Below are 22,262 nucleotides of genomic sequence, written 5' to 3' on the forward strand. Positions count from 1 at the left end.
GTACTCTGGGATATGGAGGGGTGGAGTGTTCTAAATTTAAATATTCAGTGCCCTGTTCCTATGGAGGCCGTCCATATCCCAAGAGTAGTCCAGTGACCCCTAGTGGATGAAAAAGAAATATGATCTCATTACAAACAAATAAAATTATACCACGCTATGAAATTTGGTTTAAAGACTCAGTTTTGTTTTTTTATGTGCAGATGCCATACTCCGACCCCACCATTCCCCAAATGTGATCAAACAACCATTGGAGGTCGCTCTGTTTGGCTTCTGGTTCCACAATCTTTACAAAATGCAATCAAAACTGTACACTGTCAAATAGCGTTCTCATCTGACATCTCAGTGACATCACTAGGGATCTCCACTGGGTTGGCTGTTCCTTGCATGGGAAAACTAAAGCAAAAGTATTATGAGAAAAGTATTTGTATTTATTGTATACTTAATCTGGTTTTCCATAGCTAATGGCCAAAAAAGAAAACAAAACACTATTTTGACAAGATCAACTCCTGTAAGAATGTAGTTTGGTAGACTATGGGGGGGAGATTTAAACAACCGCTGTAATTTACTGTGGCTAATTGATCCACCGGAGATTCAATTAGCCCTAAAAGCCGGCACTCATTGGGGATTTTGTTTCACCTGACCAAAGCAAGCACAATAAGAAAAAGATCCAAGATATAAGCCTCCTCTTTTGTGTCGGCAAAAACACAGATCAGTGAGCTTATCACGGATAATGTGTTTTTGCCCGAAAATGTAAACCTTTTCCAGGCGTAAAAAAACGGGGTTAATTGTGAATTGTATTGCATCACTTCTAGAACATGGGAGAAAATCTGTGTTTTTGGGATACTTTGTAAAGGATAACCAGCAAAAACTTTCCAGTACTGTATTGATTGACTTTAATTTTGGTGTATTATGAAAACTTGTCATGAAAGAATGAGGTCCTTTTACATTATATAAAAGGTATGATTTTATAAGGCGTGGTGTTTATTGCAGCATCCCACTACCAAAGCGATAATAATTAACTCACCAGATGCCAGTAATCCTGTGTGTAGAGAAAATACATGTTATGGGGATGCATCCAATATATATCCTGTTAAAAGGGTAAAGTAAATGATGTATACAAAATGTACAAACACTACTAAAAAGGAAAGTAAAATACACCTTAAATGGGTGATACGGATTATTATTTTGCCATATTGTGCCTTCCTTTACAACAGCTGTAACCAAGGAAACAAACCGAATCCTCCACCAATTGTTGTCTGGCAAATAACAGCAGTGGGGTGTTTCAGAGGTTTCATCAGACTGTTTCAAGCAGAAGTCTTAGTTCAAGCATCAGGAGTCATCCCAGTGACCAATATTATTTTCATTTGGCAAAACCCATTTTTTAACCTATAACTGTAACCTACAAGACACATTCTTTTACGACGATTTCTAATGGACAGATCCTATCTTACACCAAACTAGTTGGATATAGGTTACAGTACACTTGTAAAGTGCTAACAAAAACAATGAGGACTGACAAACTCACCATGTGATTTCCCTAGTAATAGTTCGGGAGCCAAGTAGTCCGGTGTTCCGAGAATTTTCTCTTTCTCAATTTGTGCCGCTCCCCTCCGCACGCTCTTTGGGGTTCTATAGGGAGTCTCTGCCTGACCCTGAAGAGAATACAAGAGCTGAAAATCGCTGTCTGCCCCATTTACAAGGCTGCATTACACACGGAATTTTGGTAAATTCATCAATAAAGCAGCCTCCATGTAAACCTATAGAGGCTGCGTTTGCAGTTGAAAAGGGAAGACTGCAGCAGAAATCTTAAATATCCTTCAAGTATTCATTGATAAACCAACCTGATAATGTGTAGATATGGCAGCCTAACATGGATTAACATTTTCTAAAGTAGACAACCTACCACATCAAATGAGGGGACTCCTCTGTTTATTGATGCCACAATAATAAGACGGGACTAGATATTAAACCCTACAATTAGTTCTGGGCTTTCTCTAGCATGGGGTGTTATGATCTGGGGATCACCAGAAAATAACTACTAACAGGGCACGTTTGAAAGTGGAGCATTCCCTCTTTAAAACGAGCCTGCCTCAGAGTGTAAGTGAAAGGAATGGGGGGGGAAATTAAATGTTAAGTGTCCTCTATCACCAGACAGTGGGGTTTATTCAGAGTGGTTATCAATTGGGAAAATAAACGTTATGGTAAGAACTTACCATTGATAACGGTATTTCTCCTAAGTCCACAAGATAACATTGGGATATGATGAAGCGACAGCGGATTTGCACCAATCGGTCAAAGTTTTTCGGCCTCCCAGCATGCAGCAGGCCCATCCAATATATCCCCGGCTCCTGGCTCAGGCAAATCAGTTATATTCCAAAAGCTCAAGGCAGGAGCATCATAGGTAGGCCTAATCAGGCGAGACGAACACACATGCACACCCTTCCGAACAAGAAGGAAGAGGTTAGGGAGTAAAAGAATCCTCAAATCAGGTGCGTCAGGGTGGGATCCCTGTGGATCCAGTGGATTTAGGAGAAATACCATTATCAACGGTAAGTTCTTAATATAATGTATATTTCTCCGGCAGGGTCCACAGGTTATCCACAGGATAACATTGGGATTTCCCAAAGCAATTTAGTGGTGGGGACGCTCCTGACTGGACAGGAGAATCCTTCGCCCGAATTCAGCGTTGTGAGAGGCAAAGGTATCCATGGCATAATGTCTAATGTGTTAATGGAAGACCATGTGGTTGCCTTACATATCTGTTCTGCTGAAGCACCACGTTGTGCTGCCCATGATGGACCTACCTTACGAGTAGAGTTAGCAGAGACATTAGCTGGAACAGGGAGATCAGCTTGAGAATATGCTTCTGAAATCATCATCCAAAGCCACCTCGCCAGTGTCTGCTTATCAACAGGCCATCCTCTCTTGTGAAATCCGTAGAGAACGAAGAGAGAATCTGTCTTTCTGATGGCACTGGTACGATCCACGTAGATCCTTAAGGCACGGACCACATCCAGCAATGCATCTCCCGCAGAAAGGCCCGGTTCCTGGAAAGCGGTGGCTACAATTTCTTCGTTAAGGTGAAATATAGACACCACCTTGGGAAGATACCAAGATTCAGTTCTAAAAACCACTCTATCTGGATAAAAGATCAGAAATGGAGGACAACATAACAATGCCCCTAAATCAGACACTCTTCTAGCGGACGCCATGGCCAGTAGAAAGAGAACTTTAGCTGTCAACCATTTAAGATCCACTTTATTAAGTGATTCAAATGGGGAACTTGAAGGGTCTTTAGAACTAAATTTAAGTCCCAAGGCACTGTAGGAGGAACAAAAGGAGGTTGAATGCGCAGCATTCCCTGGAAAAAAGTACGCACATCCTGTAAGTTGGCAATTTTCTTTTGGAACCATGCACTCAATGCTGACTCTTGCACTCTCAAGGAAGCCACCTTCAAACCTTTATCCATTCCTGCCTGAAGGAATGCTAAGACCCTGGAAACTTTGAAAGACTTAGGGTCCATTTTACGTTCACTGCACCAATGAATATAGGTTTGCCATATTTGGTGATAAATGCAAGCTGAGTAAGGATTCCTGTTGTGAGAATCCTCTTGACTTCAGGACAGAGGTTTCAAGAGCCACGCTGTCAAAGATAGTCGATCCAGATGTCTGTGATAACAATGTCCCTGCATCAGTAGATCTTGACGTTGAGGGAGCAGGAGTGGAGCATCCATCTACATTCTCTGCAGATCCGTGTACCATTGTCTTCTGGGCCAAGCCGAAGCAATTGGTATCACAGCATCCTTTCCTTGCTTTATCTTTCTCACCACCCTGGGTAATAGGGTGATTGGAGAAAACACATAGGCCAGATGAAAGTCTCATCTTACAGACAGGGCATCCACAAAAATCGCACTTGGATCCTTTGTTCTTGACCCGTATGCGAGAACTTTGTTGTTCTGATGGAACGCCATGAGATCTATCTCTGGCAACCTCCAATGGTCTACTAGAGTCTGGAAGACCTCCAGGTGTAGAGCCCATTCGCTTGCCTGAATGGAGTGTCAACTGAGAAAATCCGCTTCCCAGTTTAGGACTCCTGTAACGAATACTGCAGACAAGGCTGCATGATGAAGTTCTGGCCACTTTAGTATGTGACTTGCCTCCTTCATCGCTTTTTGGCTACAGGTTCCTCCCTGATGGTTGAGGTACGCTACTGCCCTCGCATTGTGCGGACGGATCTGCACTTTTCCCCCGAAGAATGTCCTTTGCCTGAATCAGTGCCCAATTTATGAGCCACCCGTGCCTTTGCAGACACGTTATTGTCTGTTGCAGATGACCTAGAAGTAATTCCTGCGACTGTTCCAGGATTTAAAGATCGTCGAGGTATGGAAAAATTCTTATCCACTTCTGGCAGAGATAAGCTGCCATTACCACCATAATTTTGGTAAACACTCTGGGGGCTGTGGCTAACCCAAAAGGTAAGGCCTAGAACTGAAAATGCTGCTGGAGGATAGCGAACCTGAGATAGCACTGATGGGACAGTGCTATAGGAACATGTAGGTAAGCATCCTGGATATCCAGGGATACCATATAATCCCCTGGCTCCATGGCCAAAATGATGGAACGTAAAGTCTCCATATGAAACCGAGGTATCCAAATGTATTTGTTCAGCTCTTTGAGATTGAGAATTGGCCGGAATGACCCATTTTGCTTCTGAACTAGAAACAGGTTGGAGTAAAAACCCTGTCCTCGTTGTGCAGGAGGAAATGGAATAACTATTCCCAACTGAAGCAATTTCTGAACTGCCTCTTGCAAAGACCTGGCCTTCGTCTCTACCCGAGAAGGGCTGGTACAAAAAAACCTTCGAGGTGGGTGCTTCTTGAAGGCGAAAGCATAACCTAGAGATACCGCTTCCTGCACCCAGGCATCTGATGTAGACTGCTGCCAGATCTGTGCAAACTGAAGTTGGCCCCCCATCCTGGGATTCCCCAGGTGGAGGCCCGCACCATCAGGCTGATGGCTTATTTTCTGTTTTAACAACGGGTCCTCTAGGTGCCCAATGCTTTTAGTCTTACCGGACTTGTTGTATTGGGGCTGCCTGCCATCACTTTTTCCTTTAGCTTTTCCTTGAGACCGAAAGGGCCGAAAAGATGGAAGTTTAGATTTGAAATAGTATGTGGACGGAAACTTGACCTTCTTGGAGTCTGCTTCTGACTCCAAAATATCTGTCAATTCTTTACCAAAAAGAATATCTTCAGAAAAAGGCAAAGATTCTAGAGCCTTCTTAGATTCTGTATCAGCTTTCCACGTACGTAGCCAAACTGCTCTGCGAACAGCTATTGTTGAAGTTGATGCCCTGGAGGCAATAGTACCCATATCCAATGCAGCTTCTTCCAAGAGCATGCAGCCTGTTTTATATGTGCTTTATGGGATTTTTGCTCTCTAGATGCTACTGAAAAATCCCCCTCCATTGCATCAGCCCAGGCAGCCACTGCCTTTGCCATCCATGCTGAAGCCATGGCTGGCCTTATGACTGCCCCAGACAGGGAAAAAAAAAATTGTTTTTTTTTTTAAAAACCATCCACTCTCCTATCAGTGACATCATTTAATGATATTAAAGGCAAAGGTAATGTAGATTTTCGCACTAATCGAATCACATGCATATCTACCTTGGGAGCCACCTCCCTTTTTAAACAATCCCCAGCTGGAAGAGGATAATTGGAATTCCATTTCCTAGGAATTCTAAACTTCTTATTGGGCGTAGCCCAAGCATCTTCCATGATTTCCGTCAGCTGATCAGACCCTGGAAACTCAGTCTTAACTGTTTTGGGACATTTAAACACAGGTGCCTTTATTTTTAATACAGGCTCTGCTGAATCCTCTAAGGATAGAATGGCTTTCATTGCTTTAATTAACTCAGCTATATCCACTGAGCTGAGACCTTCCTCCTCCTCTTCGTATGCTGAAGCAGAGTTTATAGAGCTTCCATACTCCAATGAATCCTCATCTGAAACATGTGTAGCCTGTGAGAATGAAGATTTACTTATCAGCCTGTTTCTTTTGAGAGGCTGCTGCTGGAAGTGATAAACCGCAGGTGGGAAGCTGCATGTAAGGGTTTATTGTGTAACCTATCCCTGGGACAGGAGTTGGAATTACCCGTTCAGCAATACTGGATAATGTCTGTGCAAACATAGCCCAAGGCAGATCAACCTGCACCTAAATCTGCCATGTATTTTTCAAGAGACCCTGGTGAAAGTTAAAACAATTTGCACACAAACCATCCTGAAAGGTTAACCCAGCTTTGAAAGACAAACATATTATGAGTGTTGGTGTTACTGTGAGTGTATCTTCCTCACCTTTGCCGCTCTTAGACATGATAAATAATCAACACTTCCACAGTGTACTACACAATTTGTGATTGTAATCACTTTAAGCTTTTTAAAGTGACATATAATCAAACTGTACCCATGCACCAGCATTGAGGATTGGAATAGAAAAAAACTGACAGAATATATAGTAAAGTCAGCAATCACACTTGCAGTCAGTCACATGTTATACATTAGTATAATAAGCAATATGAGCACATCATCATCAACTACATTTCAAGTATGTAGGAGAACATATTACTGAATCATGTTTAAAACAGATCTACCGTATTCAGACGCATAGCGAAACAAACAACAGTAATGGTATACAGACTCATATGCAATAGGAACTTATCTAACTATTCGTACTCAAAAGGTAGATCGAGACTTAGTGCTGTATTACCCGTACTCCGTAAAGCGGGATACAGGGAGACTCACCCCGCTTCCAGAATCGATCAATACGTTTGCGAATGCTAAGTGGGTCCAGACGCTTCTAGTGTACACTGCTGCTCCATGAACCTATAGTGAACACATACGCAACAGTCACACAGCCGCCTATGCTGCGACTGGGTCCCCTTCGTATACAGCGTCTCAGACAGGAGCGGGAAAACAGTTCATGGCGGGAGACTCGGAGGAAACTGGTCATGAACCGGGGGGAGGTTGCGACCAGGAGAGCATCTGACTCCCCACTGCTGACATCAACCCTAAGGATCGCGGCCTCATACTATTCCTGGAGCCTGTGATCCCTAAGGCCTAGCACTGGTGTACCCAAGGTGGCAGCCGCGTCAGCAACTGTCAAGTAGTCTACTCCCAGAACAGTGTCGCTGTGTCCGTATTCCCCTTCTAAGCGGAACCGATGCCTTACCTTCTCCCCGCGCTCCGGCCACAGCCTGGTAACGTCTGCTGGACCTGCTAGTATACCCGACACAGACGCCCAACGAAACAGCACTGTACTCGTGGGTAAGCGTTGCTGCGACCCGGCGGAGAGTTGTTGGAGCGACTCTTTCTACGGTACGTATAAGACGCTTGTTAGAAAGATCACTCAAGAAAAAAATAGTAAGACTATAAAAAAAATAGGATTTTGGTTACCTTTTCTCGTAGTCCGTAGAGGATGCTGGGGTCCACTTTAGTACCATGCGGTATAGACGGGTCCACCAGGAGCCACTGGCACCTTAAGAGTTTGAGAGTGTGGGCTGGCTCCTCCCTCTATGCCCCTCCCACCAGACTCAGTCTAGAAACTGTGCCCGAGGAGACTACATACTTCGAGAGAAGAATTATACCACAGATAGTGGTGAAATTCATACCAGCACACACATACAAGGCACGTCAAGTCAACTAGCTTGAACTACTCAGCAACTGCTGAAACATTACTTACCAAGTAACACTGCAGTACTCAACTAAAACGAAGTTGTACTGAACCAAATAACATTTGCAGGAGAACGAAGCGCTGGGTGGGCGCCCAGCATTCTCTACAGACTACGAGAAAAGGATTTACCGGTAGGTAACCAAAATCCTATTTTCTCTTACGTCCTAGAGGATGCTGGGGTCCACATTAGTACCATGGGGATGTACCAAAGCTCCCAGAACGGGAGGGAGAACGCTGAGGCTCCTGCAGAACTGATTGACTGAACTTCAGATCATCAGAGGCCAAAGTATCGAACTTGCAAAACTTTGCAAACATGTTCGACCCAGACAAAGTTGCAGCTCGGCAAAGTTGCATTGCCGAGACACCCCGGGCAGCCGCCCAGGAAGACCCCACCTTACGAGTAGAGTGGGCCTTAACAGATTTTGGACACGGCAGCCCTGCCGTAGAATAAGCGTGCTGGATAGTGAACCTAATCCAGTGAGAAATAGTCTGCTTAGAAGCAGGACACCCAATTTTCTTGGGATCATAGAGGACAAACAGAGTCCGACTTTGTGACGAGAAGTTCTCTTCACATATATCTTCAGAGTCCTTACGACATCCAAGGACTTTGATGTAATTGAGGACTCAGTAGCCTACTGGCACCAACAGTTTTGTTGATATGAAATGCCGACACAACCTTCGGAAGAAACTGCTGACGAGTCCGGAGCTCAGCTCCATCTTCGTGAAAGATCAAGTAAGGGCTTTTACAGGATAAAGCACCCAGCTCGGACACACGTCTAGCAGAAGCCAAGGCCAACAAAATGACCGCCTTCCATGTAAGAAATTTGACTTCTACCTCCTGTAGAGGTTCAAACCAATCCGACTGGAGGAACTGCAACACCACGTTATGGTCCCAAGGCGCCGTAGGCGGTACAAAGGGAGGTTGGATATGCAGAACCTCCTTCAAAAAAGTCTGAACCTCAGGGAGGGCAGCCAATTGTTTCTGAAAGAAAATGGATAGGGCTGAAATCTGGACCTTTACAGAACGCAAACTCAGGCCCATATCCACTCCTGCTTGCAGGAAGAGGAGGAAACGTCCCAGTTGAAACTCCACCGTGTCACGATCCGGGTATCTGGACGCCATTTCTTACCCATCAGATGCCTCCTAAGGTTGGCTCAGCGCTCCAGGACCGGATCCCATCTGTTATCCTGATGTGTACATTCCTGTATCCTCTCCTGTCACTCTGGGACGCTGTCACAGTAAACGCCATATTACACCTGGCATGGCGTCTCCCGCGGCCTCCGCCGCCGTCCCTGAACTTCTGCATGCAGAGTGTCTGAGTGGCGATTACGTCAGCCGCGGCCTCCGCTGTGTCCGCGTGGTTGGATGTGCATCTGTCAGCCTGGCGCCTCCTGTCTCCGGTGGCCGGCGCCGCCATTACTGTTTTCATTACCATATGGATTACAAACCAAACTTCCCTCCAAGTGTCTGCATGGGCGCAGCCATCTTGGATTCTGTCAGCTGATCATTTCCACCAATCTGTTCTCAGTATTGATAATCTGCATAATTGCCTAGCCAATCCCTTCCTTGCTGCAGGTATAAATACACTGTGCCTGAGCAAGGAAGGCGTCAGTGCTTTGGTTGTCAAACCTAGTTCCTGTTTGTCTCTCTCCTGTGATTGTCTTCCAGGTTCCAGCTCCTGTCTCAAGACTTCCACCATAGAGACCCGCACCAGCATTCCACCTGCGGTGTAGCCTGACTCTCCAATCCATTGTGGATTCATCTGTTTCCAGCTACAACATTACCTGCTTCCAGCTCAGCTTCCAGCAGAGTACAGCTTTCCTTAAAGGGCCGGTGTCCTTTCTACACTTTACCACTCTCCACCGGTATTATTATTTCTCCGCTCTCAAGTTCTACATTTCAGTTCATATTTCATCGCTCCCAAGTTCATTTATTATTTAACTGGTTCCAGCCAGTATCCACTCCGTGCTAACAGTCTGGTTCCAGCCAGTATCCACAGCAGCTGTTTTATCTTCAGCAACCCAGCTTTTCCTGGAACACCAGCTGGCACAATCCTGGGTTATCTCCATTGCTACAGTCGGGCCTGGTAAGGACTTTCCATCTAGAAGATCATAAGAACTATCTCACACTACCAGTGCCCTGTGGCTCCTGCCATCCTGTAGTACCCAGGAACTGTATTTATTCTTTGCTGACTTTTACGTTTTCTTTTACTGCTGCTGTGTTGCGGAGTTGTCATAATAAACATCATTGACTTTTATCCAAGTTGTCGTGGTCACGCCTTCGGGCAGTTATTATTCATGTTACTTACATGTCCAGGGGTCTGATACAACCTCCCAGGTTCCGGTACATCTCAGCCCCTACAACTGAGGCTGCCTCCCGTCAGCTCAGGCCCTCAGTTGTGACAGTAAGCACTGACCTAATGAATCCAGCCGGAGACCAGGATCAAGCGGCCAGGCCTATGCAAGAACTGGCAGCCCGACTAGAACATCAGGAGGCTGCACAGGGCCACATCATCCGCTGTCTCCAGGATCTCTCTACTCGGCTGGATGGGATTCAGACAACTCTCCGTGGATCAGGCGCGTCTGGTGCGTCAACCACAGTGACTCCAGCTATAACCCCACCCACCTTACCCATTTCTGCTCCACGTCTTCATCTTCCAACGCCAGCAAAATTTGACGGATCTCCAAGATTCTGCAGGGGATTTCTCAACCAGTGTGAGATTCAGTTTGAGCTACAACCTGGCAATTTTCCCAGTGACCGTACAAAAATTGCCTACATTATTTCTCTTCTCAGTGGCTCAGCCCTTGATTGGGCATCACCGTTATGGGAGAGGTCCGACACCCTGCTATCTTCCTACACTGCCTTCGTGTCACCATTCAGGCGCATCTTCGACGAGCCAGGCCGGGTAACCTCAGCTTCATCCGAGATTCTCCGTTTACGCCAGGGGTCACGTACTGTAGGACAATATCTGATACAGTTCCAGATCCTGGCATCCGAACTGGCATGGAACGACGAGGCCCTGTATGCTGCATTCTGGCATGGCTTATCTGAGCGTATTAAAGATGAGTTAGCTACCAGAGACTTACCTTCTAAGTTAGATGAGCTAATCTCACTCTGCACGAAAGTTGATTTACGTTTCAGAGAGAGAGCAACTGAGCGTGGAAGATCATCTGCTCCAAAATCTTCTGCTCCTCCTCCTCGTCAACTGTCACCATCTAAAGATGAGCCCATGCAACTTGGCCGTTCCCGTTTAACTCCTGCTGAGCGCCGAAGACGTCTCTCCGAGTTTCTCTGTCTCTATTGTGCAGCTCCGTCTCACACCATTAATGCCTGTCCCAAACGTCCGGGAAACTCCAAATCCTAGCTCGCCAAGGAGAGGGCCGGCTAGGAGTAATGATCTCCTCTCCATCTCCTCAAGATTGTAATCTCCCAGTCTCGCTTCAAGTTGCTCAACGTTATCGGAACGTCATTGCCCTCCTTGATTCCGGAGCAGCTGGGAACTTTATTACCGAAGCCTATGTTAAACGGTGGTCCCTACCCACCGAGAGACTTTCTTCGTCCATTTCTTTAACTGCCGTGGATGGCAGCAAAATTTTTGATGCAGTTATTTCTTTAAGGACTCTACCAGTTCGTCTGAGAGAGGGAGTTCTTCATTCCGAACTTATTTCTTTTTTAGTGATTCCAAGAGCCACACATCCTGTGGTCCTGGGTCTTCCATGGCTCCGTCTTCACAATCCTACAATTGATTGGACGACTACGCAAATCCTGGCATGGGGTTCCTCCTGTGCTGAGACATGTTTGTTTAAAGTATTGCCTGTCTGTTCTTCCTCCCCCAGGTCGTCTGATGTTCCACCTCCTCCATATCAAGATTTCACGGATGTGTTCAGTAAAGCTTCTGCTGATATCCTTCCTCCTCATAGAGAATGGGACTGTCCGATTGATCTCGTTCCAGGGAAGGTTCCACCTCGAGGCCGAACTTATCCGTTGTCTCTGCCTGAGACGCATTCTATGGAGGAATATATTAAAGAGAACCTAGCAAAGGGGTTCATTCGACCTTCTTCTTCTCCAGCCGGCGCAGGCTTCTTTTTTGTAAAAAAGAAAGATGGTGGTCTGCGGCCGTGCATCGACTACAGAGGTTTGAACGACATTACCATCAAGAACCGTTATCCTTTACCCCTGATTACTGAGCTCTTTGACAGAGTTAGCGGAGCTACCATCTTTACAAAGCTGGACTTGCGAGGTGCATACAATCTCATCCGGATCCGTGAGGGTGACGAGTGGAAGACCGCCTTTAACACCCGTGACGGACATTATGAGTACCTCGTCATGCCCTTCGGATTGAGCAATGCTCCAGCTGTCTTCCAGCATTTTGTCAATGAGATCTTTAGAGACATTCTATACCGTCATGTCGTGGTCTATCTAGACGATATCCTCATTTTTGCCAACGATTTAGAGGAACATCGTTTTTGGGTTAAAGAGGTTCTGTCCCGTCTCCGTGTCAATCATTTCTATTGCAAATTAGAAAAATGCGTCTTTGAAGTCAAGTCCATTCCGTTTCTAGGGTACATTGTGTCCGGTTCCGGACTAGAGATGGATCCTGAGAAACTACAAGCAATCCAAAATTGGCCGGTACCCTTAACCCTCAAAGGGGTCCAGAGGTTCTTAGGGTTCGCCAACTATTACCGAAAGTTTATACGAGACTTTTCCACCATTGTGGCGCCTATTACTGCTTTCACTAAGAAGGGTGCTAACCCGTCCAAGTGGTCTGAAGAAGCCATGCAAGCATTTCATCTTTTAAAACAAAGGTTCATCTCTGCGCCTGTTCTGAAACAGCCTGACATCGACTCTCCTTTCATCTTAGAGGTGGATGCCTCCTCCGTTGGAGTAGGAGCGGTGTTATCTCAGAGGGCTAAAGATGGCCATTTACACCCTTGCAGTTTCTTCTCCCGGAAGTTCTCCCCAGCTGAGCGCAACTATGCCATTGGCGACCAGGAGTTGCTAGCCATCAAGCTCGCTCTAGAAGAGTGGAGGTATCTGTTGGAGGGAGCCTCTCATTCAATCACCATACTTACAGACCACAAGAACCTTTTATACCTGAAGGGCGCACAATGTCTCAACCCTCGTCAGGCCAGATGGGCACTTTTCTTTTCCAGGTTCGACTTTAAACTCCAGTTCTGTCCGGGCTCTCAGAATCGCAAGGCCGATGCCCTTTCCCGCTCATGGGAGCAAGAAAATGAGTCAGAGTCTTCAGACAAGCATCCTATTATAAATCCGTTGGCATTCTCCACGGTAGGGATGGACTCTACGCCCCCATCAGGGAAAAGTTTTGTGAAGCCGATGCTAAGGAAGAAGCTCATGCATTGGGCCCATGCTTCCCGTTTTGCCGGACATACAGGTATCCAAAAAACCCTGGAGTTTATCTCTAGGTCCTATTGGTGGCCAACTCTGAAAAAGGACGTCTTGGAGTTTATTGCATCTTGCCCAAAGTGTGCCCAACATAAAGTATCCCGCCAGTCGCCTGCGGGGCAACTGGTTCCACTATCCGTTCCCCGTCGACCATGGACCCACTTGTCGATGGATTTCATTACAGACTTACCCATGTGTAACAAGTTCAATACCATCTGGGTGGTAGTTGACCGGTTCACCAAGATGGCACACTTCATTCCTCTCACCGGTCTTCCGTCAGCTTCCAAGTTGGCTCAAGTATTCATACAAGAGATCTTCCGACTCCACGGTCTTCCTGAAGAAATTATCTCAGATCGAGGAGTTCAATTCACAGCCAAATTCTGGCGAAGTTTATGTCAAGTCCTCCAAGTCAAGCTAAAGTTTTCCACGGCTTACCATCCTCAGACCAATGGTCAAACCGAGAGGGTGAATCAGGACTTGGAGGCCTTCCTCCGCATCTATGTGTCCTCCTCTCAAGATGACTGGGTTCAATTACTTCCCTGGGCCGAGTTCTGTCATAACAACCAGTATCATTCTTCTACCTTAGGGGGGTTGTACCAGCGCACTGGGTAGATGAGTTCAGCGAGCTGCTACAAAAATAGGGTGACTAGCCTATAGGGAACAAGCAATAATTCATATGTTGTAGCGCTCAACCTGTGCGAATATATAAATGATGATGCTGTGAAACTAGAAATTTGAAAATTAATTCAAGGTTTTTATTGTTAATAAAGTACACAAGCATATATTTCGTGTATATGCATTCAAAAATTTTGAGTGTATGGTTTGTAAAAATTATATATATATATATATATATATATATGAGCGAGATTATATATATATATATATATTGCTTGAGGAAACTGTACGTATATATATAAATATATATATTGAGAGGAAAAAATGTTGAAAAACCGTACAGTCTGAAAAAAAGAAAAAGAAAAAAGAGGAGGAAAATTATAAAAAATTAAAAAAATGAAAAAAATGAGAAAAATGAAGAAATGAAAAAAATATAGGAATTGTCTCTTTGGCTGTGACCCAGCTGATTAGGTTATTTAGATAGTTGTGCAGCATTAAAAGTCATTCACATAGTAGTCAGCGGCGTCCCGCTGACTATACGGTTCAAGCAGGCTGATGGTGACTTGCTTAACGGTGATTGCGGTGTTTCCCCGGGGTTCTGGGTGCGCCTGGTGCGGGGAGGGTTAGGGGACAGGGAGTACCGGACTGTGTATGCCCCGTGGGAGGACACACTCACCCTGTCCTGGTTCGGACAGTGATGAAGGATCCAGCCACCACAGTGATTGAACTAGCGGTGATCCGCAGTGTAGGCTTGTTTAGAGCCGTCACTGCGCTTCATCCGCCGGGCCCGGAGCTGCTACCTCTCTCTCCCCCCTCCTACGCTGGTCGACTCGGCGATACACCCCACCGGCTTACCTTCCTCCTTCTGATGTTTCTCCGTCGCTGGTGTCTGCTTCCGGGTAGGGGAATCACGTGATCCCCGCTCGGCAATGTTCTGCAGGATTTCTGCGGCTCGTGCTGTCAGTGCAGTTTCAATGTGGATGAGGTAGTCTGAAGGTATAGGCCCAACGCGTTTCAACCCTCTAGGGGTCTTCTTCCAGGGATGTGTAGGTAATGTTCATGGATCGGGTCTCCCTTAAAAAGGGGGATTGATTCAATCTCATTGGTTTGCGTGTCAGTATCCGCCTCCTTTTGGTCTTGTCTGTTCCTTATTGGTCTAACTGGACTTCAATCAAGTTGGATTGACATTGATGGGTGCTTGGAGTGTGATCACAGTATGGGATGAGAAAAAAATATATATATATATTCCTTGGATATTGTTATTGGTTGGTAATCGTGTTATCATTTCTAATTTGGTGGGTGATGTATATCACACTTCTTCGCTTGTCATCATTTATAGTATATGATGAATGAAAAATAAATTATATTATATTATAAATTAAATAAAATAAAATAAAATAAAAAATAATATAAAAAATATAAACAATATATAGAAATAAAATAAAATAAAATAAAATAAAATGAAATTATATGGCTAAATGTACATAGAGTGTAATGGAATGAAAATATAGGTGGACATACATGTAAATAAAATTCTGAATAAAAATAAAAATGCTAATGAGGAAAATGAGAATAAGAGAAAGAATTATCTGTAAGGATGAGAGTAAAAATGAGAATGAATATAAACCTAAAGATAAAGATAGATTTGCGAATGAATTTGTGGTTTAGGTAGTTTGCATTGTTTTAGGACCCATAAAAGCGGTGTTGGGGGAGGGGGGAGGGAGGGTTGAGATATGGGGAGGGAAGGTATGCGTAAAATGGTCATTTATCTAGTGTGTATCAGTGTGTGGTCCTCTACATTGATATGTCATTGATTGCAGATAATGGCTTTCACTTCATTATCCAGGTTGTGTCCCTGAGGTGCAAAGGTCTTGAGTTCAAATATCCATCTCAACTCTGTTGTGTTCATGTGATGCACAAAATCTCCACCCCTCCAATTCTGTTGTACTCCTTGTATGCCCATAAATTTCAGGGTATCTGGTTCACTATTGTGTGTTTCTTTATAGTGTCGTGAGAGGCTATGATCCTCATAGCCCTTTTTGATGTTCCTTATATGTTCATTGATTCGTGTCTTAAGCGGTCTTGTTGTCCTCCCCACATACTGTTTTTTACACGGGCATTCTAAGAGATAAATGACCCCTTTGCTGGTGCAAGTCAATCGTTCTTTCACTTGATATTTCTTGTTGGTGGTGCATGATGTGAATTCTGAAATGGGTTTTGTACTTCGTATTTTTGCGTTCTTGCATCCTTGGCAAAACCCACAAAAATAGAAACCGTGCTTGGGAATGTTTCCGTCTATACTTGTTTGTTTCATGGTTTGTGGTGGTATATGATTGTGAACTAGATTTTTCTTAATGTCTGGTGCTTTTCTAAATATAAACTTGGGTCCTGTTGGTAAAATGTCATTGAGGATTTCATCTTCTAATAACAGTGGCCAATGTTTCTTTATAATGTGTCTCACTTGATTCACTTGTCCTGAATAGTTTGTTATAAAGGGGATATTATCGTCATGGTGTTTCTCTTTCTGTCCTTTTTCTTTGTATCTGAGTAGTTCTGTTCTATCTGTTATTGTCACCTCTTCGAAAGCCTGTTGGACCTGATCAGTCTTGTATAGTTTGTCTGTGAATTTAGTAGCCAATTCCTGACCTTGTATGCGATAGTCTTCTAATTTTGAGCAGTTCCTACGAATTCTTAAGAATTGTCCCTTAGGTACAGTCTGGAGCCAGCTCGGGTGATGCCAGCTGGTGGCCAGGATGAAGCTATTGACATCTACAGGTTTCTGATAGGTCTTGGTGTGAATCTGTCCTTCGTCAATGAAAATGTTGAGGTCGAGAAATTCTACACTGGTTCTACTGTAGTTTGTGGTGAATTTCAGATTATTGGTGTTGGAGTTTATGAGGTGCAGAAATTCGGTTAGTGATTGTTCATCGCCCCGCCATTGTTCATCACACTCCAAGCACCCATCAATGTCAATCCAACTTGATTGAAGTCCAGTTAGACCAATAAGGAACAGACAAGACCAAAAGGAGGCGGATACTGACACGCAAACCAATGAGATTGAATCAATCCCCCTTTTTAAGGGAGACCCGATCCATGAACATTACCTACACATCCCTGGAAGAAGACCCCTAGAGGGTTGAAACGCGTTGGGCCTATACCTTCAGACTACCTCATCCACATTGAAACTGCACTGACAGCACGAGCCGCAGAAATCCTACAGAACATTGCCGAGCGGGGATCACGTGATTCCCCTACCCGGAAGCAGACACCAGCGACGGAGAAACATCAGAAGGAGGAAGGTAAGCCGGTGGGGTGTATCGCCGAGTCGACCAGCGTAGGAGGGGGGAGAGAGAGGTAGCAGCTCCGGGCCCGGCGGATGAAGCGCAGTGACGGCTCTAAACAAGCCTACACTGCGGATCACCGCTAGTTCAATCACTGTGGTGGCTGGATCCTTCATCACTGTCCGAACCAGGACAGGGTGAGTGTGTCCTCCCACGGGGCATACACAGTCCGGTACTCCCTGTCCCCTAACCCTCCCCGCACCAGGCGCACCCAGAACCCCGGGGAAACACCGCAATCACCGTTAAGCAAGTCACCATCAGCCTGCTTGAACCGTATAGTCAGCGGGACGCCGCTGACTACTATGTGAATGACTTTTAATGCTGCACAACTATCTAAATAACCTAATCAGCTGGGTCACAGCCAAAGAGACAATTCCTATATTTTTTTCATTTCTTCATTTTTCTCATTTTTTTCATTTTTTTAATTTTTTATAATTTTCCTCCTCTTTTTTCTTTTTCTTTTTTTCAGACTGTACGGTTTTTCAACATTTTTTCCTCTCAATATATATATTTATATATATACGTACAGTTTCCTCAAGCAATATATATATATATATAATCTCGCTCATATATATATATATATATATATAATTTTTACAAACCATACACTCAAAATTTTTGAATGCATATACACGAAATATATGCTTGTGTACTTTATTAACAATAAAAACCTTGAATTAATTTTCAAATTTCTAGTTTCACAGCATCATCATTTATATATTCGCACAGGTTGAGCGCTACAACATATGAATTAATGCAGTATCATTCTTCATCTGCTTCAACACCATTCTTCACTAACTTTGGATTCCACCCTAAAGTCCCTGAGTTCCAACCGCTTCCAGCAACTTCTGTTCCCGCAGTGGATATCACCTTGCATCAGTTTGCCAATATCTGGAAGAGCGTACGATCAGCTCTGCTCAAGGCATCGTTCAGGTACAAGAAGTTTGCGGATAAGAAGCGTCGAGCAGTTCCTGCTCTCAAGGTGGGTGATCGGGTATGGTTATCCACGAAGAATTTGAGGTTAAGAGTTCCCAGTATGAAGTTTGCACCTCGCTATATCGGTCCTTTCAAGATTGAACAAGTCATCAATCCTGTTGCTTACAGACTCCAGTTGCCTCCCTTCTTAAAAATACCCAGGACATTCCATGTTTCCCTGTTGAAACCGCTGATCTTGAATCGGTTTCATTCCTCACTTCCTCCAACTCCGAAAGTCCAAACTCAACGAGGCGTTGAGTATGAAGTGGCCAAGATCCTGGACTCACGTCACCGTTACGGTCAACTACAATATCTTATTGACTGGAAGGGTTATGGTCCTGAGGAACGTTCATGGACCAATGCTTCTGATGTCCATGCTCCTGCCTTGGTCCGGAGATTCCATTCCAAGTTTCCTCAAAAGCCAAAGAAGTGTCCTGGGGCCACTCCTAAAGGGGGGGGGGGGTGCTGTCACGATCCGGGTATCTGGACGCCATTTCTTACCCATCAGATGCCTCCTAAGGTTGGCTCAGCGCTCCAGGACCGGATCCCATCTGTTATCCTGATGTGTACATTCCTGTATCCTCTCCTGTCACTCTGGGACGCTGTCACAGTAAACGCCATATTACACCTGGCATGGCGTCTCCCGCGGCCTCCGCCGCCGTCCCTGAACTTCTGCATGCAGAGTGTCTGAGTGGCGATTACGTCAGCTGCGGCCTCCGCTGTGTCCGCGTGGTTGGATGTGCATCTGTCAGCCTGGCGCCTCCTGTCTCCGGTGGCCGGCGCCGCCATTACTGTTTTCATTACCATATGGATTACAAACCAAACTTCCCTCCAAGTGTCTGCATGGGCGCAGCCATCTTGGATTCTGTCAGCTGATCATTTCCACCAATCTGTTCTCAGTATTGATAATCTGCATAATTGCCTAGCCAATCCCTTCCTTGCTGCAGGTATAAATACACTGTGCCTGAGCAAGGAAGGCGTCAGTGCTTTGGTTGTCAAACCTAGTTCCTGTTTGTCTCTCTCCTGTGATTGTCTTCCAGGTTCCAGCTCCTGTCTCAAGACTTCCACCATAGAGACCCGCACCAGCATTCCACCTGCGGTGTAGCCTGACTCTCCAATCCATTGTGGATTCATCTGTTTCCAGCTACAACATTACCTGCTTCCAGCTCAGCTTCCAGCAGAGTACAGCTTTCCTTAAAGGGCCGGTGTCCTTTCTACACTTTACCACTCTCCACCGGTATTATTATTTCTCCGCTCTCAAGTTCTACATTTCAGTTCATATTTCATCGCTCCCAAGTTCATTTATTATTTAACTGGTTCCAGCCAGTATCCACTCCGTGCTAACAGTCTGGTTCCAGCCAGTATCCACAGGAGCTGTTTTATCTTCAGCAACCCAGCTTTTCCTGGAACACCAGCTGGCACAATCCTGGGTTATCTCCATTGCTACAGTCGGGCCTGGTAAGGACTTTCCATCTAGAAGATCATAAGAACTATCTCACACTACCAGTGCCCTGTGGCTCCTGCCATCCTGTAGTACCCAGGAACTGTATTTATTCTTTGCTGACTTTTACGTTTTCTTTTACTGCTGCTGTGTTGCGGAGTTGTCATAATAAACATCATTGACTTTTATCCAAGTTGTCGTGGTCACGCCTTCGGGCAGTTATTATTCATGTTACTTACATGTCCAGGGGTCTGATACAACCTCCCAGGTTCCGGTACATCTCAGCCCCTACAACTGAGGCTGCCTCCCGTCAGCTCAGGCCCTCAGTTGTGACACACCGTAGGAAACTTCTTGGACTCACACCAAGAGACATATTTCTTCCAAATACGATGGTAATGTTTAGACGTTACCCCTTTCCTAGCCTGTATGAGGGTAGGAATAACCTTCTCCGGAATGCCCTTCCGAGCAAGAATAAGGCGCTCAACTTCCATACCGTCAAACGTAGCCGTGGTAAGTCTTGATAGGCTAACGGCCTCTGCTGCAGCAGGTCCTTCTGAAGATGAAGAGGCCTCATCTCTTCTTGCAGTAGATTCAGAAGGTCCGCGTACCAAGCCCTTCTCGGCCAGTCTGGGGAAATGAGGATCGCTTGAACCCTTGTTCTCCTTATGAGCTTTAGGATTCTTGGGATGAGTGGGTGTGGTTGAAACACGTACACTGACTGGAACACCCACGGAGACACCAGGGCGGCCACTGCCACTGCCTATGGGTCCCTCGACCAGGAACAATAACGTCGAAGCTTCTTGTTGAGACGAGAGGCCATCATGTTTATTTAGGGTAAACCCCAAAGATCTGTTATTTCCTCGAACACCTTCGGATGGAGTTCCCACTCTCCCGGATGGAGATCGTGTCTGCTGAGGAAGTCTGTTTCCCAGTTGTCTAATCCCGGAATGAAGATAGCTGACAGCGCTAACGCGTGCTTTTCTGTCCAGAGGAGTATTCTTGTCACCTCTGACATTGCTGCTCTGCTCTTCGTTCCGCCTTGTCGGTTTATGTAAGCCACTGTTGTTAATTTGTCCGACTGCACTTGAATGGCCCGATATCTCATAAGAGGGGCCGCCTGAAGATGGCCGTTGTACACGGCTTAGTTCCAGGATGTTGATGGGCAGGCCGGCTTCCAGGCTTGACCACCGTCCTTGGAAGGTTACTCCTTGAGTGACTGCTCCCCAGCCCCGAAGGCTCACATCCGTGGTTAGAAGGACCTGGCCCTGAATCCCAAACCTGCGTTCCTCCAGAAGGTGAGGCAATTGGAGCCACCAGAGGAGTGAAATCCTGGCCTTTGACGACAGATGAATTCTCTGGTGCATGTGGAGGTGAGATCCTGACCACTTGTCCAGGAGATCCAGTTGGAAGGTGCGAGCGTGGAACCTCCCGTACCGGAGAGCCTTGTAAGAGGCCACCATTTTTCCTAATAGGCGAATGCATTGATGAACCGACACCCGAGGTGGCTTCAAGACATCCCGGACCATAGGGCTTGTATCACCAACGCCTTTTCCTGCGGAAGAAACACCCTCTACACCAGGCCTGGCCAACCTGTGGCTCTCCAGCTGTTGTAAAACTACAAGTCCCATCATGCTTTGCCACAGTTTTGCTATTACGGAAGGCTCAAACTGTGGCAGGGCATGCTGGGATGTGTAGTTTCACAACATCTGGAGAGCCACTGGTTGGCCAGGCCTGCTCTACACTTCCGTATCCAGGATTATTCCCAGAAATAACAACCTCTGGGTTGGTTCCAAATGTGACTTTGGAAGGTTCAGAATCCAACCATGACTCTGTAGCAGTCGCGTTGTGAGGACAAAGAACTGCCGCAGCCTCTCCTTGGACGATGCCTTTATCAGCAGGTCATCCAGATATGGAATGATGTTCACACCCTGCTTGCGGAGTAGAATCATAATTTCCGCCATCACCTTTGTAAACACCCTCGGTGTTGTGGAGAGGCTGAATGGCAGTGCCTGGAACTGGAAAGGACAGTCCAGCAATGCGAAGCGGAGATCAGCCTGATGCGGCAGCCAGACCGGAATGTGGCGGTACGCATCCTTGATATCCAGGGATACCAGGAATTCTCTTTCTTCCAGACCTGATATCACCGCCCTAAGAGACTCCATCTTGAACTTGAACTCCTTTAGAAAGGGGTTCAATGATTTTAGGTTCAGAATGGGCCTGACCGAACCATCCGGTTTTGGTACCACGAAAAGGTTCGAATAGTAACCATTGTTTAGCATGTGAGGTGGTACTGGCACAATAACCTGTGCCTCTACCAGCTTTTGGACAGCATCTTGTAGTACAGTGCTGTCCTCCAACAGAGTTGGCAAGCCTGACTTGAAAAAGCGATGAGGAGGGAGACTTAGAAATTCCAGCCTGTATCCCTGAGACACAACATCTACCACCCAGGGATCCAGGCCGGACGATACCCAGACATGACTGAGGTGTCTCAGTCTCGCTCTCACTGGCCCCACCACCGGGGCGTGCAGTCCACCGTCATGCGGAGGACTTTGGCATACCCGAAGCAGGCTTTTGCTCTTGGGAACCTGCAGCGGCAGGTTTCTTGGACTTAACCCGACCTCCCCTAAAGAAGGTATTGGAAGTCCTGGCCTTTGTAGGCTTGTTAGGCCGAAAGGACTGCGTTGCAGATGAAGAGAAAGATTTCTTCGGAGCAGGTGCTGCTGAGGGAAGAAACGGAGACTTACCCGCTGTAGCGG

General features: G+C 45.8%; 1 protein-coding gene across 1 annotated transcript in view; it reads right to left on the reverse strand.

Moving 5' to 3' along the window:
• Positions 1-22,262, reverse strand: part of MASTL (microtubule associated serine/threonine kinase like) — a 245,522-nt gene that overhangs the window by 52,815 nt on the left and 170,445 nt on the right. The window contains exon 9 of the mRNA XM_063921679.1: positions 1,526-1,652. Within this exon, the coding sequence (XP_063777749.1) occupies positions 1,526-1,652 (127 nt within the window). The remainder of the gene's footprint in view (positions 1-1,525; positions 1,653-22,262) is intronic.

The sequence above is a fragment of the Pseudophryne corroboree genome, chromosome 5 (assembly GCF_028390025.1).
Source record: "Pseudophryne corroboree isolate aPseCor3 chromosome 5, aPseCor3.hap2, whole genome shotgun sequence".
In the NCBI taxonomy this organism is placed as follows: domain Eukaryota; kingdom Metazoa; phylum Chordata; class Amphibia; order Anura; family Myobatrachidae; genus Pseudophryne; species Pseudophryne corroboree.